This window comes from Herpailurus yagouaroundi, unplaced genomic scaffold (assembly GCF_014898765.1).
Source record: "Herpailurus yagouaroundi ecotype Mexico unplaced genomic scaffold, PumYag 428, whole genome shotgun sequence".
In the NCBI taxonomy this organism is placed as follows: Eukaryota; Metazoa; Chordata; class Mammalia; order Carnivora; family Felidae; genus Herpailurus; species Herpailurus yagouaroundi.
The window spans coordinates 6228346-6243357 of record NW_024412645.1 but is presented as its reverse complement, the minus strand read 5'-3'; the positions used below and the strand labels follow the sequence as shown (position 1 = coordinate 6243357).

The following is a 15012-nucleotide window of genomic DNA, read 5'->3' as shown; positions in this document are numbered from 1 at the left end:
CATCCACCCACCTACCTGTCTTTACTTCTACCCATCCATCCATCCATGCACCCACCCATCCATCCATCTTCCTACCCATGTTTACTTCCATCCATCCATCCATCCATCCACCCATCTTTACCTGCATCCATCCATTTGTCCATCCATCTATTTAATTATCCATTTATTTTCCAGTCCATCTCTCCACCCACCTGTCCACCTAGCTGTCCATCCATCCATTCTCTTTTGTTGTCACTCACTCATTCAGCAAGTATTTATACTGAGCTTTCCTTGTGCTGGATGCTTGGGATATCAGGATAAATATCTTCATGGTTGAGATATTTTTTAAATGTTTATTTTTGAGAGAGAACATGCATGGGGGAGGGGCAGAAAGAGGAGGACAAAGGATCCAAAGTGAGCTTCACCCTGACAGCAGAGAGCCCAATGCGGAGTCGAACTCACGAGTTGTGAGATCTCAACCTGAGCTGAAGTAAGACGCTCAACCAACTGAACCACCCCGGTGCCCCCTTCACAGTTGATATTTATGGAGTGCTTTCTTTGTGTCAAGCACCATGATAAGTGCTTTTAACTGTATTAACTCATTTAAAGCTCCCAGCAACTATTTGATGCAAGTAGTGTCATCCAAGATGATAACGCTGAGATGTGCACAGGGGGGAGTAAGTGGCAGAGTCATGCTTTGAATTCAGGCTGCCTGATGTGGGAGTTGAATCATTTATCAATCACCTCTAGGCCTGGCTGGTGCAAGCCCCAGAGATGGGTGGTGAGCCAGGCACACGAAACCCCTACCCTCATGGAGTAGATACCCCTCTGCCTTTCCCTTCCTGAGACTGTGTGGATCAGTGTGGTGTTTGGGCTCAGCTGGGAGGAAGCAGAGGAAGCTGCCAGTAGCTCTAGCTCTGTGGTCACAGTTGTGATCACGGGGTGACCCTGAGCGAGTCACTTCTCCCTGTGAGCCTTAATGTCCACATCACAATGGGTACAAGATCCTACCTCCTCAGATCTAAGAAGCTATGGATTTAAGATGCTCCATTTTTAAACATAACCATCAGGAAGTAAAAAAACGATACTAAGTTCTAGAAGATGTTTTCTCATTACTTGGAAATTTTATTTGACACTTTTTGAGAGTTCTTTCAGCTCTTTGATTTGGATAAAAGGAGTTTTGTTTTTTTTTTTAGGCGTGCCTGGGTGACTCAGGTGGTTGAGTGTCCGACTTGGATTTTGGCTCAGGTCATGATCTTGTGGTCTGTGGGATCGAGCCCTGCATCAGGCTCTAGGTTGGCAATGTGGAGCCTGCTTGGGATTCTGTCTCTCCCTCTCTCTCTCTGCCCCCTCCCAGCTCACTCTCTCTCTCTTGAAGTAAATAAATAAACTTAAAAAAAAAAGTAAAAGGGTTTTCTTTTAAGTCATACATTGCTTTTTTAACTATGCATAAGGGAACTTATAACTGACATTCATTAGTTAAGACGGTCCTAAAATTTCTTCACATTTCAGGGTTTAATTTTCTATATCAGTTTTTGACTTAGAGTCATCACTGCTTGTATTTTTCTAATAAATACTGTTTTCTTTTTTTTTCTTTGTGAGAGAGAGAGAGAGCATGTGCACTTGCACACACACACACACACACAGAGAGAGAGAGAGAGAGAGAGAGAGAGAGAGAGAGAGAGAGAGAATCCCAAGGAGGCTCCGTGCCCAGCACAGAGCCCGATGTGCGGCTTGATCCCATGACCCTGGGATCGTGACCTGAGCCGAAATCAAGAGTCAGACACTTAACTGAGCCACCCAAGCACCCCCAAATACTGTTTACTGTTCCATCCAAAGAAGGGGTCAACACACTATAACCCATGGGCCCAATGCAGCGCTCCACCTGTTTTTGCAAATAAAGTTTTATTGTAACAGAGCCGTGCCCATTACCTATCGTGTATGGCTGCTTTCACGCTGTAACGGCAGAGTTGAGTGGTCACACCTGAGTCTGTATGTCTCACAGAACCAAAATTACTCCCCATCTGACCCTTTATACAAAAAGCTTGCTGACCTCTGATCAGGAGTGTAGGAGGCCCAGCGTTTCTCACAAGTGCGTGTCCTTGGTTGTTGCTCTGCAAGGCCATCTGGAATTGTGGGCATGGCTGTAGTGGTGAATAATGTGTCTCCTCTGCCAATATCAAATCAGTGCTCTACTGCTCTGCTGCCCGTGTTTCTGCATACACAAAAACTTTGGAAGTCGAAGATGACTCACCGTCTAATTTTTCTGAAGACGTTTAAAATAGCACCTGTTCTCCGCATGTGAAGTAACAACATAGGAACAACTAGGACCGAGTTTGCAGGAGGTCAGGCAATGACCACTGTGTCACGATGGTGAGATGCCACCTGCTGTAAGATACATCCACACTTCAGGTACAGGAAAACATGGAAAACGTTCATGACCCGGGGCAGCAGTGCTCCGTCATGGGGCTGCAGGCATGAGTGGCTAACTTGAGACAGTGTGGGTAAAGCTGAGACAAGCTAGGTGCTCGGTAAATGTTGGCTGTCCATCTCCACATGTTGTTGAGGTGAATTTGCGTCCTTTATTTGTGAGGCTTGGAGAGACCACCCCCTCCCCCACACCCCACCTGGGATAAAGCAGAGGGAGCCGCTGAGAAGTTCTGCAGGCTCATGGGGAACACAGAGGGTCAGGCTGCTGGGCAGTGAGTATGGTGTGGGTGTTTGGAGGAGGAGATTCAGGATAACGTCTGTGGTTGGGGCATAGAACTCGGTTGCCCTCTTGTTCTCCCTTAAGACTGGCCAAAATGATGCCAGATAAATGACTCCTGTCAAGGAGAGGGTGGTGTTGGGGCGCCTGGGTGGCTCCGTCAGGTGAGCGTCTGACTTGATTCCAGCTCAGGTCATGATCTCATGGTTTGTGACTCAAGCCCTGCATTGGGCTCTGCGCTGGCAGCACGGAGCCTGCCGGGGTTTCTCTCTCTCCCTCTCCTTCTACCCTTCTTCCCTCTCTCTCTCTCACACACAATAAATAAATAAGACATTTATTTATTTATTTTTATTTTTTATGTCTTTATTTTATCTTGAGAGGCAGAGTGCAAGAGGGGGCAGGGGTAGAGAGAGAGGGAGACACAGAATCTGAAGCAGGCTCCAGGCTCCGAGCTGTTGGAACAGAGCCTGACGTGGGGCTCGAACTCATGGACCGTGAGATCACGAAATGAACCGAAGTCCAACGCCCAACCGACTGAGCCACCCAAGCACCCCTAAAACATTGTTTTAAAAAGGAGAGCGTGGTATTAAAGAGGAATAGAGCCCCTTCCTGATTCTAAAGAGTCCCCGGCTCTGCCCTTGCAGCAGGGCTTCCTGGACCTTGGTTGGGGGGTGGGTGGGAGTGTGAAAGTGCAGGGGGGCAGCTCTCAGAAGTGCATCTCTAGAACCCATCCTGGGTGGTTGGCTACAGACTGCTTTGCTTAGCATGGCCCCCTGGAAGGAGGTACAGGATCTTCCAAATGGTCGTAGCCTTGGAGGGCATGACCCAACCCCTTGGATCTGGTTATGCCTCCTTGAGTCAGACGGCCCAGGGCCTATGACCACTGTGACTCTGGCACTTTGACCAAGCCTATGCCCTCCTCTCTCTGCAGAGGGATGATATGGAGGCCGTGCCAGGGTACCTGTCTCTACACCAGACAGCTGACGTCATGACCTTGAAATGGACGCCTAACCAGCTGATGAACGGGTCGATGGGGGACCTGGACTATGAGAAGAGGTAGGGCGCCGGGTCCTTCTCCCCCTTTGGCACAGGGAAGTGTGTGCTCTGTCCTTTGTGTCCTGCCCCGGCCCGCTGTTCTGTCTGGTTGTTGCGGCCACTTGGGCCAGCCCCCTGCAGCTGTGGCTTTATGGGTAACTCATTAGGAGGATCTGGAGACCAACTAGAAGAATCTTAGAATCTAATACGGGAATTAGGCAGGCCCTGGTCAAACACCACCCAGAGGGAGAAATCTTAACTAAGAGCTTGGGAGCCTGCAAATGGCAAATATTCCCCATCTGCTGCCGTCCTTCCCATCACTCCGTAAAGGAGGAAAGCTGGAGGTGTTGGTTGGTGGGCATCTGGTCCAGGGTTGTGTCTCCTGTGACCCTGGGATTTTCAAGACTCAGCAAAGGCTTTGGAGTCACACGCCGAAGACACACGGAAACCAAGGGTCCCCTGCTACAATCCTGTGTGTTCCTGCACAATTAGGGACGGCCCTAGGAGGAGCCCAAACAAAGGGAAGGCTCAACCTGATTATTTCAGCTTGAGGAGTCTTGGCAGCTTTATATAAAATAGGGGCTCCTTTCAAGGAACATAACCAGAACACTGTTCTTGTGTTCTGTTTCATGTTAAGCTTCAGTGTGAGTAACACGAGGCCTGGGTGTGATTAATACCATTCTCTAAGCCACTTCCTGTGCAGAGGTGGCCATCTGTCTTCAGAGACGGTCAGTGGGAGGTAGAGTTGGTTCTAGGCTGAGCCGTATAATTCAGCTCTAGCTAGACTCCAGAGTTTCTGATCAAGAAGCCCTCACCGAGGAACAGCATGGGGCCCAGGAGATGCCCTTGGCCTGGGGCATTATTTCAATGGACTTGTCTTAAACCTCAGGCCTTCCGCAACCCCTCCCAGCTGAATCTGGATCACACGGAACCCTGAACCTCCTTTAAAGCATTTATAGAATCGCAGACACGTAATAAATCTGTGCCTATTTGTATATCAGCTGTTGCTTCTAGACCTCAGTTCCGTGAAGGCAAGGCACCTGTCTTACTCATGTCTTCTCTTTGGCAACTGCCACAGATCCTAGTACAAAGTAGGTGCTTAGATAATCTCTGTGAAGCAAAGCAGGGAAGTTACTGGATTCAGTCATCAGATCTGAACAGAGCACCCGCTACATTCCAGGCACTGTGCTAGATACAAGAAACATAGCAGATGAACAGAAGGAGAGGAAAATCTTTACTCTCTCGGAGCTTCCACTGTATTTACCTTACACTGAAGGAGACCACAATAAAACAGGTGTATGGATAAGTGTACGTTTTAGGCCCAAGTGCTTGCTTGGTTCTCATCCTGCTGGAAGATTTGGGGTGTGTCTGTCTCTCCCTGTCTCTGGGCTTCAGTCTCCCCTTCTATCAAATGAGAGGCCTGCACAACATGATCTTCCCAGAACTCAAAGGGTTTGCAGGGGCTCTCCATACACAGAAGTGTCATCTGTCAGATAGCACAACCCAAAGGCCCTGTTTGCTATTTGGACTTACACCCAGGATTGTGTGGGCAGAAACCTTTTTGTTTTTAATTTTTTTTTAACTTTTATTCATTTTTAAGATACAGAGAGAGACAGAGTGTGAAGGGGAGGGGCAGAGCGAGGGAGACACAGAATCCATAGCAGGCTCCAGGCTCTGAGCTGTCAGCCCAGAGCCCGATGCAGGGCTCAAACCCATGAACCATGAGATCATGACCTGAGCCGAAGTTGGAGGTTTAACTGACTGAGCCACCAAGGTGCCCCAACTTTGTTTTTAACTTTTTTTTTAATGTTTATTCATTTCTGAGAAACAGAGTGTGAACAGGGGAGGGGCCGAGAGAGAGGGAGACACAGAATCTGAAGCAGGCTCCAGGCTCCAAGCCAATGCAGGGCTCGAACCCACGAACAGTGAGATCATGACCTTAGCCGAAGTTGGACGCTTAACCTGCTGAGCCGCCCAGGCACCCCTGGGGAGAAAACTATTTTTTCTTTAATTTAAAAAAAAAATTTTTTTTTACATTTATTTATTTTTAATAGAGAGAGACAGAGCACAAGTGGGGGAGGGGCAGAGAGAGAAGGAGACACAGAATCTGAAGCAGGCTCCAGGCTCCGAGCTGTCAGCACAGAGCCAGACGCGGGGCTCGAACTCACAAACCGCGAGATCGTGACTTGAGCTGAAGTTGGACGCTTAACCGACTGAGCCACCCAGGTGCCCCTGGGCAGAAAACTTTTAATGTTGATATTTTGGAGAGGCATTGAGCCAAATGATTGCCAAGTACCTCCCACCCCTCCTCCAGCTCAGATCAGTGGGACTCCATCTTTCATCATTATCTTTTCCTCTGAGAACAGGCATAGCATAGGCGCATCAATATTTACTTCCAACTGAGCCTGTACTTCCCAGGTCACTACTGAGGGGGCTAGAAACTTCCCCAGCCTTGGGTTCTCAACCTCCATCTATCCGGTGAGAGAGAAAAAGCTAAGGGTCAGAAACATGGTGGTTAGCCTATAGGATGTGGAGGTGCCCAGGGACTCTGGCATCTCTTTGGAGACCAAGAGACAACAAAGATAAGGGGTATGGTCCTTGTCTGAGAAGCTTCAGTACCTCTTCTCTTGTCCCAGCCAGCGCCCCCTCGTGTACAACCAGGGTCATAACTCCCCAGCTAGGTTTCCTCATGTCCATGAGGAAATATCACCAAAGAGTGGCTATTTGGGCTCTGGAGTCAGGCTGGACTTGGCTCAGATCTCAGCCCTGCTGTGTGGAACAGCTGAAACTCCCATACCCTGCTGATGGCCCAACCACTTGACAATCTAGTTTAGAAGTGTTTTCTGACCTACCCTTACCACGTGACCCAGCAGTTCTGGTCTAGGAAGTTGTTAAAACCTGTCAAATGAAATCAAAAGCTCAGCTCTTGCTCCTTCCCAGTTGAGCGATCTTGGACAACTTCGCCTTCCTGAACCTCAGTTTGTTCATCCGGTGTAAAATGGGGATGTGGTCATGGAACCTCCGAATAGGTGTACAGGAAGGAGTCGAGGAGAAAATGCATGTAATACCCTTAGCAGGGAGACTGGAACCCAGAAAGGCCTCTCAGTCATGGGACTGTTGGTGTTAAGTTTACACAGATCCAAAGGGACTGTGGCCACAGAGATCCTCTTTGCTGGTGTGTGGTGGTAGCTGGAAAGTTGTTTTGTCTACTGGGCACCCTAGGGTATTCACCATTCACTCTGAATATTCTCGGAGCATCTTGCAGAAGTAAAGAAAACCCAGGCGCTGTCCAGTTCAGCACCTCTTGGGGGAGACAGGAGAAAACAGGCAACCACAACCTGTATGATGGGTACAATGTGGAAGCCCAGGGAAGGACCTTCTGGCCAAGACTCGCCCGTGAGGGACTCAGCAGAGGCTGCTCAGAGGCTCTGAAAATGTTGGTGCACTCAGCTGCCCTCCAAGGATGTTCGCGCCATGGACCCTGGCGAGGCTGACTCTGGTACAGATAGACCAGCGCAGGAAGGTCCCTTAGAAAGCTTCTGTTCCAACTTCCTCATGTTGCAGCTAAGGAAACTGAGGCCCAGAGAGGAGAAAGGACTGAGTCAGTGTAATTGGTAAAGTGGGATTTGAAGTTTGACCTTGAAGCCTGTGTTGGTTCAGGTCCTCCAAGAAGCAGACCCAGACAGAATTAGACGTGCAGCAGAGACTTAACGTGAGCGGAACCTGTGAAGGATGAAGCTGGTTGCCCCTGTGAATAGGGAGGGGAGAGAAGGAAGAGAGAGTCTTCTACGCTGCAGTTCTTAGCATGTTCAGCCAGCTCAGTTGGGAGCCCCTGGGCTAAAGTTGACCATCAGAGGAGCCCCCCGTCCCGCAGGAATAGGCCTACGCTGGCGCCCCCATGTGCCCGGGCCTGCTTGAGAGCTGCCCAAGAGAAGCATGGTCTTGGCACAAACATGACGGTGGATCAGGAGAGGTGGCCTCTGAAGCTGTTGGTCAGCTCTGGTCCCCACAGCAAGATCTGAAGGACACCCAAGCAGTGCATTCCCCTGACTGCCACAAAGCCCCAGTTCCTGTGAGCCCCACCTCCATGGTGTTCTGAGGGGAAAAGTGATCTGTTTCAATACAGCAGTAGGCTTTGATCTGAAAAGGGAGAGAATAAAGTATGTAAGCACAGAGACCATGAGCCAAGTACTTTTTTCTGTCTCAGCATTGTGTTGAGCCCTTCAAATATGTGATTCCATTTAACTGTCACAGCCGCACTGTGTGGTGGGTAATTACCATCCCCCATTTTACAGAGGAGGAAACTGAGGCCCATAGAAGCCTTCACATCACACTGTTGGGACCTATGGGGTCAAAGCTGTTGAGTGGCTCTTCTAACCCCTCGGATGCATGGTGGTTTGGCGTTGGGGTCTGAGTCAAGATACTTAGATACCTGTGACAGAAAACTAAACTCAAGTGGACTTGGGCATTGAGCCGAAAAATTCTGGACAGTGGCTTCAGGCATGGCTGGATCCAGGGACTCAAATGATGGGGGCCTGAACTCTCCATCTCTTGGTTCTGCTTTCCTGACGACTCCATCGTCAGGCAGGCTTTTTCTTGCCATGATTCCCTATGTTTCCAGACTTTTATCATCTCTGCTCCTACTCTCCTAGCAGAAAGGAGCATCCTTTTCCCGGTTTATTCTAACATAAATCCGACAACTGAGTCTCATTCATTCTGCTTGGGTCATGGGGCCATCCCTGAACCAATCACTGTGGCTGGAACAGTAGAATGTGCGGATCGGCCAGGCCTGGGTCAGATGGCTATTCCTGGAATCCTGGCATAGAGGGTGGGTGGAGTCAGCCTCAGCCACATGGATGGGGGCAAGGGAAGTGTGTTCCTCAGAAAATTGGGGTACTGGGACCAGAAGAAGGCGAGGTAGATTTGGGGAAGTCTTGAATACAGATGTTGGGGACAGATGGGTCCTAGTGAAAAGGGTTAGCAAGGGTGTGGTCTTCTGGCCTCATGGGCCCTTACCCATGATGAAGTGAGCAGACATCCTGTGGAACTAACCATCCCTCCCCTTCCAGCGTCTACTGGGACTATGCTATGACCATCCGCCTGGAGGAGATTGTATACCTGCACTGCCACCAGCAAGGTAGGGACTGTTGGGGGAGCGCGGGGTGGGGGTGTTCCTTCTGGCTCCCCTGCCTGCTCCCACCTCCTCATTACCTGTGCAACCTCAAACAAGTGATTTCACCTCTCTGAGACTCGGTTTCCCCATCTGTGAAATGGAATCACCACAGCACCTAGTCATGGCATTGTTGTAAAGATCAAATGACATAGGTTCAGGACTTAGCATCAAACCCACGGTGTTAGCTGCTGACACTTAATGGAGCCCTTGTGATGTGCCAAGCAGGGCTCTAAACAGGTTGGCACAAAGTCACACAGCCTGTAAGCTCCAGAGTTTGGACTCAAACCCGGAGCTCAAGGAAGGTACACTCAGAACAATCAGAGGGCTATTCTGTTGTAGAAAGCAAGGGATCTGGACTCTACCAAGGCATGACACATTAATCTTATTTAAAACCTTTTTAATGTTTATTTATTTTTTGAGGGGTGGGTGCAGAGAGAGAAAAGGAGACACAGAATCCAAAGCAGGCTCCAGGCTCTGAGCTGTCAGCACAGAGCCTGATGCAGGGCTCGAAGTCATGAACCATGAGATCATGCCCTGAGCCAAAGTCGGACACTTAACCACCTGAGCCACCCAGCTGCCCCACATTAAGCTTATTCAATGAGACAGACCTGGGTTCAGATCCAGACTCTACTGTGCGACCCAGAGCAAGTCATGTACCCTCTCTGAGCCTTAGTTTCATCATTTGTAAAATAGGCAATAATAGATAGACCTCATAGGGCTATTTTGGGTATTCCAATAACACACTGCCTTTCATGTGCTGTGCTTATATACAGTAAGCGCTCAATACATGCTAGCAAGCCACTACTGCCCTGAGAAGGGGTAGGTCTGAAAGCCTCCATTCAAAAATAGGTCAGGTTGATGCATAGAGGGTACTTGAGGGACATGGGGTGTTTCCCCTTGGTGGGTGATTTCGGGGGGGGCGACCACATTCTTCTGGACCATATCCCATAGTTCCCAGTCTGCAGCAGTGGCCGGTGGGATGGGAGGGGCTCTGGGGAGGTAAAAACTTCCCCTGACCTTCTGCCCAGGCCTTTCCCAGAGCCTTGGAGCAGGTCCACGGGTCTGGCTTGGCATGCCCAGGGCGATGTGTTTGCCGGGAGGACCCCCATCCCATGCCCCATAGTGACTTTCTGCCGGGTCTCCTCTGGCTGGGTCGTGGTGGCAGTGGACAGCGGTGGGACAGTGGTGTTGGTCAGCCAGGACGGGATCCAGAGGCCGCCGTTCCGCTTCCCCAAGGGGGGGCACCTCCTGCAGTTCCTCTCGTGCCTGGAAAATGGGCTGCTCCCTCACGGGCAGCTGGACCCTCCACTCTGGTCTCAGCGGGGGAAGGTGAGTGACCGTGGGGGCCCCAGGGAGGCTGGGACGGGGGCGGGGGTCAGCCGTGGGGAGTGGTCATTCTTTTTTTTTTTTTAATTTTTTTAATGTTTATTTATTTTTGAGAGAGAGTGTGAGCAAAGGAGGGACAGAGAGAGAGGGGGACAGAAGCTCCAAAGCGGGCCCTGCGCGGACAGCAGCAAGCCTGATGTGGGGCTCAAACTCACCAACTGCAAGATCATGACCTGAGCCAAAGTCAGATGGTCAACTGACCGAGCCACCCAGGCGCCCCAGGGTGGTCGTTCTTGCCCATGACTCTTTACCTGGCTTTGTGGGCTCATGCACACCCCACTGAGACCCTCAGGCCGTGCACAGACTCTGGGGACAGATGTATCCCAAGGGCTATGCATTGGGATTGTGCTTTCAGGGCAAAGTATTTCCCAAACTGCGCAAGCGAAGCCCTCAGGGTTCTGCCGAGTCCACGTCTTCGGACAAGGAAGATGACGAGGCCACAGATTACGTGTTCAGGATCATCTATCCCGGCATGCAGTCTGAATTCGGTAAGCTTCCCAGTCTCTGGGCCCCCGAGATCTAACCTGTTAGCTGAACATGAAAATAACTCCAGGTGTTTGGGGCTTGTGGACAGGTGCTCTGGGTTCTGGGGCCGGGGGGGGGGGGGGTGCAGGGACTTGAAACCAGGAAGTTAGTATCTCAGTTTCCCCCCAGTGAGAACCACGCACTACTGAGCTTAATAAAGGTGAACCTGGAGCAGGAATTACCACGGGGTAGTGAGTGGGCTCTGGAATCCTGGTTGAATTGGGGCAAGTCACTTCACCCTTCTGTGCCTTGGTCTCCTTATCTGTAAGATGGGGATGTTAACATAGCACCTGCATCATCGGGCCCTTGTGGGGACTAAATTAGAGAAGGCCCTTGGCACAGAACACGTCCATGCTAGCTGCTGTTATGTGGTTGTTGGTATTTTATTTCACTCTACTGTTGTCAGGATTCAGTGAGATAATGAGGTGATCAATGTAAAGTCCCTGGAATCAAGTCTCGCACACAGTAGGCTTCAATACATGATAGTCAAAAACAGCAAAGGCGGGAAGCAAAGCACCAGGCCCTGGCACACAAGACGCTAATATATGCCTGCCACTTGGGACAGTGACTGCCGTGACATAGATGCTTGGTTCGTGGAGACTGTTACCATTAAGGTCGTCTTTACCACGGAGGTGTTATTTGGATCAAATGAACTGATATTTGGAAAGTTCTCAGAGGCCTGGCATTTTATTTTATTTTATTTTATTAAAATTTTAATATTTATTTATTTATTTATTTATTGACAGACAGAGAGGGGGAGAGAGAGAGGGAGCTGGGGAAGGGCAGAGAGGGAGAGAGAGAATCCCAACCAGGCTCTGAGCTCTCAGTGCAGAGCCTGATGCAGGGCTTGAACTCAAGAACTGTGAAATCAGCACCTGAGCTGAAACCGAGAGTCGGATGCTCAACCGACTGAGCCACCGAGGTGCCCCAGAGTCCCAGCATTTATTAAGCACCATGTGGATGTCTTGTTTCAGCAACTCAGTATTAAGCTGTAGGTGCTTTCTGTCAACCCCGTTTTATTTTACCCTTGGTGGTCCTGTTGTTCCATTTGATGGGTAATGGCTCTGAGCCTACCTTTGCTATCGTGCCGGGTCGCTTCACGCTCTGGCTTTTGTCCACCGCTCAGTGGGATCTGGGGATGTGGGGCAGGCTTGGTGGTAATGTCTTATATTGCTCAGGTTGGTTTCTCATCTTCACCCATATATTCATTCCTTCATGGTCAGTTAGGACCAAAGCCTCGTGTTTCTGCATCACTAGGAGCCTGAGAGTGTCCTGAAGTGTTCATTACTACATCCGTTCCTACCCCGGTTCGGGGTCTGGAGCCGTCCCGGCCTGTCAGCGGTACCAGGCTCATACAGCACCCCCAAGAGCCGAATGATCAGAGGGGCCAGATGCCCCCTGTCTGCCTTCCCGGAAAGCCCTGTCTCTGCTTCCCAGAGAGGCTCACCCAACATATAGTTTGTAGGCTCTGCTGGGAGCCAGGCTGGGTGCCGGAGGTCTTACTTGCTTGGGAAGTGTCCATGTTAGCGTGTTGGGGCTCTCCGTGTGCCAGCAGAACAGACGCTGGCAGTGCCCACCCACACCCCTCCTTGCGGGCTCTCCTGTCGACTCCCATCCTAGTGTCTCTCTGCCTGAGGGTCCCTTCTGCCTGTGGGTGGGGGTGGGGTAGAGGTGTCCAGGAACCAGGATCCTCCCTGGAGCAGCCTTCAGCCAACGACTGGCAGGAATTAGTGTATAAACGCCCCGGCTCCCTCACCCCCCACCCCGGTAAGAAAGCTCTGACATGCGTGTCTGCATGTCTCCCAGAGCGCCCCCTCCCCCCCAGGAGATCAAGCACCAGTTGCCCATAGTGGTAACCTGAGCGGTAACCAGCCCTTTGCTCTGCCTTCTCGTGTCACTTCGCCTACCCATGCTTCTTGGAAACATCTCCCAGATAGACTCCCGGCACTTGAATTCTCATCTGCCCGTGAGGAAACCCCAGTGAACTCAGTTTATTTAGATCAAAGCTTTTCACTCATAGCGCTGCCGATGTTGTAGATGGAATAATTCTTGGGGGGGGGGGTGTCATGTGCCTTGTAGGATGTTGAGTGCCATCCCTGGTCTCCCGCTACTAATGGCCAAGCAGCAAATCTGCCCCCTCCCCCACCACCAAGCTGTGACAACCGGAAATGTCCCCAGACGTTGCTGAGTGTCATCTGGGAGCAAAAGGGCTCTTGGCTGAGTAAAGCACACATCACTGCATTCACCTCTCTGCCACTGCAGCATGGCCAAGTGACTTGCCCTCTCCAGACCTCATTTCCTTGTCTGTAGAAGGGGGAGACATTCTACAGACCCTCCCCACCCAGGATCATATTCTGAGGAGTCAGTGTGATGATGTATCAGGCACCTAACGCAATGCTAATCCTCACCACGGCCCTCCTAGGCAGGTGCCACTGTCTTCACCATCGCCTACTTTTCAGAAGAGGAAGCTGAAGCACAGAAAGGTTAAGAAACTGGTCCAGAGCCACACAGCTAATCTTCGGCGTGGTTGGGATTTGAACCCAGGTGTCCTGGCTCCAGAGCTTGTACCTCTCACAACCACTCCATGCAGATTGTTTTTGACCAGGATCGGTTGACACTGTGGTTTCACCCCCTTCATGCCCAAGCTCAGTCAGATTCAGCCCACGTGGAAATGGTGCCCCCTGCTTGGTTGATTTTCTCAGGGGCCTGAGCCCCAGAGCTATGGTTTTCACCTTTGAGGACAATGAAGTCCTTTCTGAAGAAGTGCCTAAATCAGAAATGGGCAGACTCCTTCCTGTGGTCCAAATTCGCCCAATGCCTGTTTTTGTAAATAAAGTTTTATTGGAACACGGTCACACGCATTCACAGACAGCGTGTCCATGGCTGCTTTCACACCACAGCAGCAGAGTGAGATCATTGTAACCAAGACTGTAGGCCCACAATGCCAAAAATATTTACATGTCTGGCCCTCTATAGAAAAAGTTTGCAGATGCCTGCCTTCAATAATAAGGGAGAAGAGTTTTGCCCTGTGGGCAGGATGATGTGGCCATAGATGGTTCTAAACCCCCTTTCAGTGTCTTCTTGCCTCCGTCTTGTGGTCCTTGTGCACAGAGGAGGCAGAGACCAGTTCTGAAACATTGAGCCCGTTTCGGAGTCGGAAGAGGGCCTTTCCATTCTCCTGTGTTGCTGAGACGGTCTGTGCCATCAGTGATGGCAGGCGTGAGCCACGCATGCCTCCCGAGCGCTTGAAATGCATCTAGTTCGGATGGAGCTGTGCCTTAAGTGTCAAATACACACTGCATTCTGAAGACTTACAACAACCAACAGAAATATAAAATATCTCCTCAGTAATTTTATATCGATTACACATTAAAATGGTAACATTACAGATATACTGAGTTAAACAGAAGTTATTGTTGAAATTGATTTCATCTGGTCCCCCCCCCCCCTTTAGTGCAGCTTCTAGAAACTTCTGAAGTAAGCATGTGGCTCAGGTTGGATTCCTGTTGAACAGAGCTGGTCTAGGGCAGGGTTTCTCAGCCTCGGCACTGTTGATATTTTGGGCTGAATAATTGTGTGTTTGGTGGGGTGGGGGTGGGTGGTCTGGTGCATTATCCCTGTCGTCTACCCACTAGATAGATGCCAGCAGCATCTAGCAAATTCCCAGGCCGTGACAACCAAAAATGTCTCCAGACATCGCCAGATGGCCTCAAGGTGCCAAAATTGCCCCAGTGGACAGCTGCTGGTCTAGAGCAAGGGTGGTGTCGGGGGAATGTCGGTTGAGAGACTATTGAATAGGATCTCGGGGTCTGACACCCTGGGTTGGAATCCCAGCCCCACCGTTTGTTAGCTGGACGGTCTTGGGCATGCTGCTTCCATGCTCCGTGACTCAGTTCCCGAATCTGCAAAAGGGGATAGTGCTAGTACTTGCACTCAGTAGGTGAAAGCTGTTGTTGGCGGAAAGAGAGGGGGACCTCAGTCAGAAAGGAATGTTACGCCAGTTACCACCCGCTGGGGCTGGGGCTCATTCTGAGCCTCAGTTTCCCCTTCTGCAGAATGGGAGAAGAGAGGCCTCCCTCACGGGGCGATTGAGGACGATAGGGCAATCCTGTGCCTGCACAGCAGCCAGCACATAGTAGGCACTTTATAAACACGGAGCCGTGTGGAGCAGGGCAGGGGAGAGGTTCAGCCCTGAGGAATTGGCTCT

At 50.5% G+C, this 15012-nt stretch overlaps 1 protein-coding gene across 12 annotated transcripts in view; it reads left to right on the top strand.

Annotated features, from left to right (window-relative positions):
- Nucleotides 1-15012, top strand: part of SGSM1 (small G protein signaling modulator 1) — a 63089-nt gene that overhangs the window by 11808 nt on the left and 36269 nt on the right. For all 12 annotated transcript variants that reach the window (XR_005787029.1, XM_040463942.1, XM_040463943.1 and 9 more), the window contains 4 exons: nucleotides 3618-3742; nucleotides 8791-8858; nucleotides 10060-10223; nucleotides 10636-10768. Coding sequence is in view for 11 of the 12 variants with exons in the window: in XM_040463942.1 (XP_040319876.1) it covers nucleotides 3618-3742; nucleotides 8791-8858; nucleotides 10060-10223; nucleotides 10636-10768 (490 nt within the window). In the remaining variant the exon portion in view is untranslated. The remainder of the gene's footprint in view (nucleotides 1-3617; nucleotides 3743-8790; nucleotides 8859-10059; nucleotides 10224-10635; nucleotides 10769-15012) is intronic.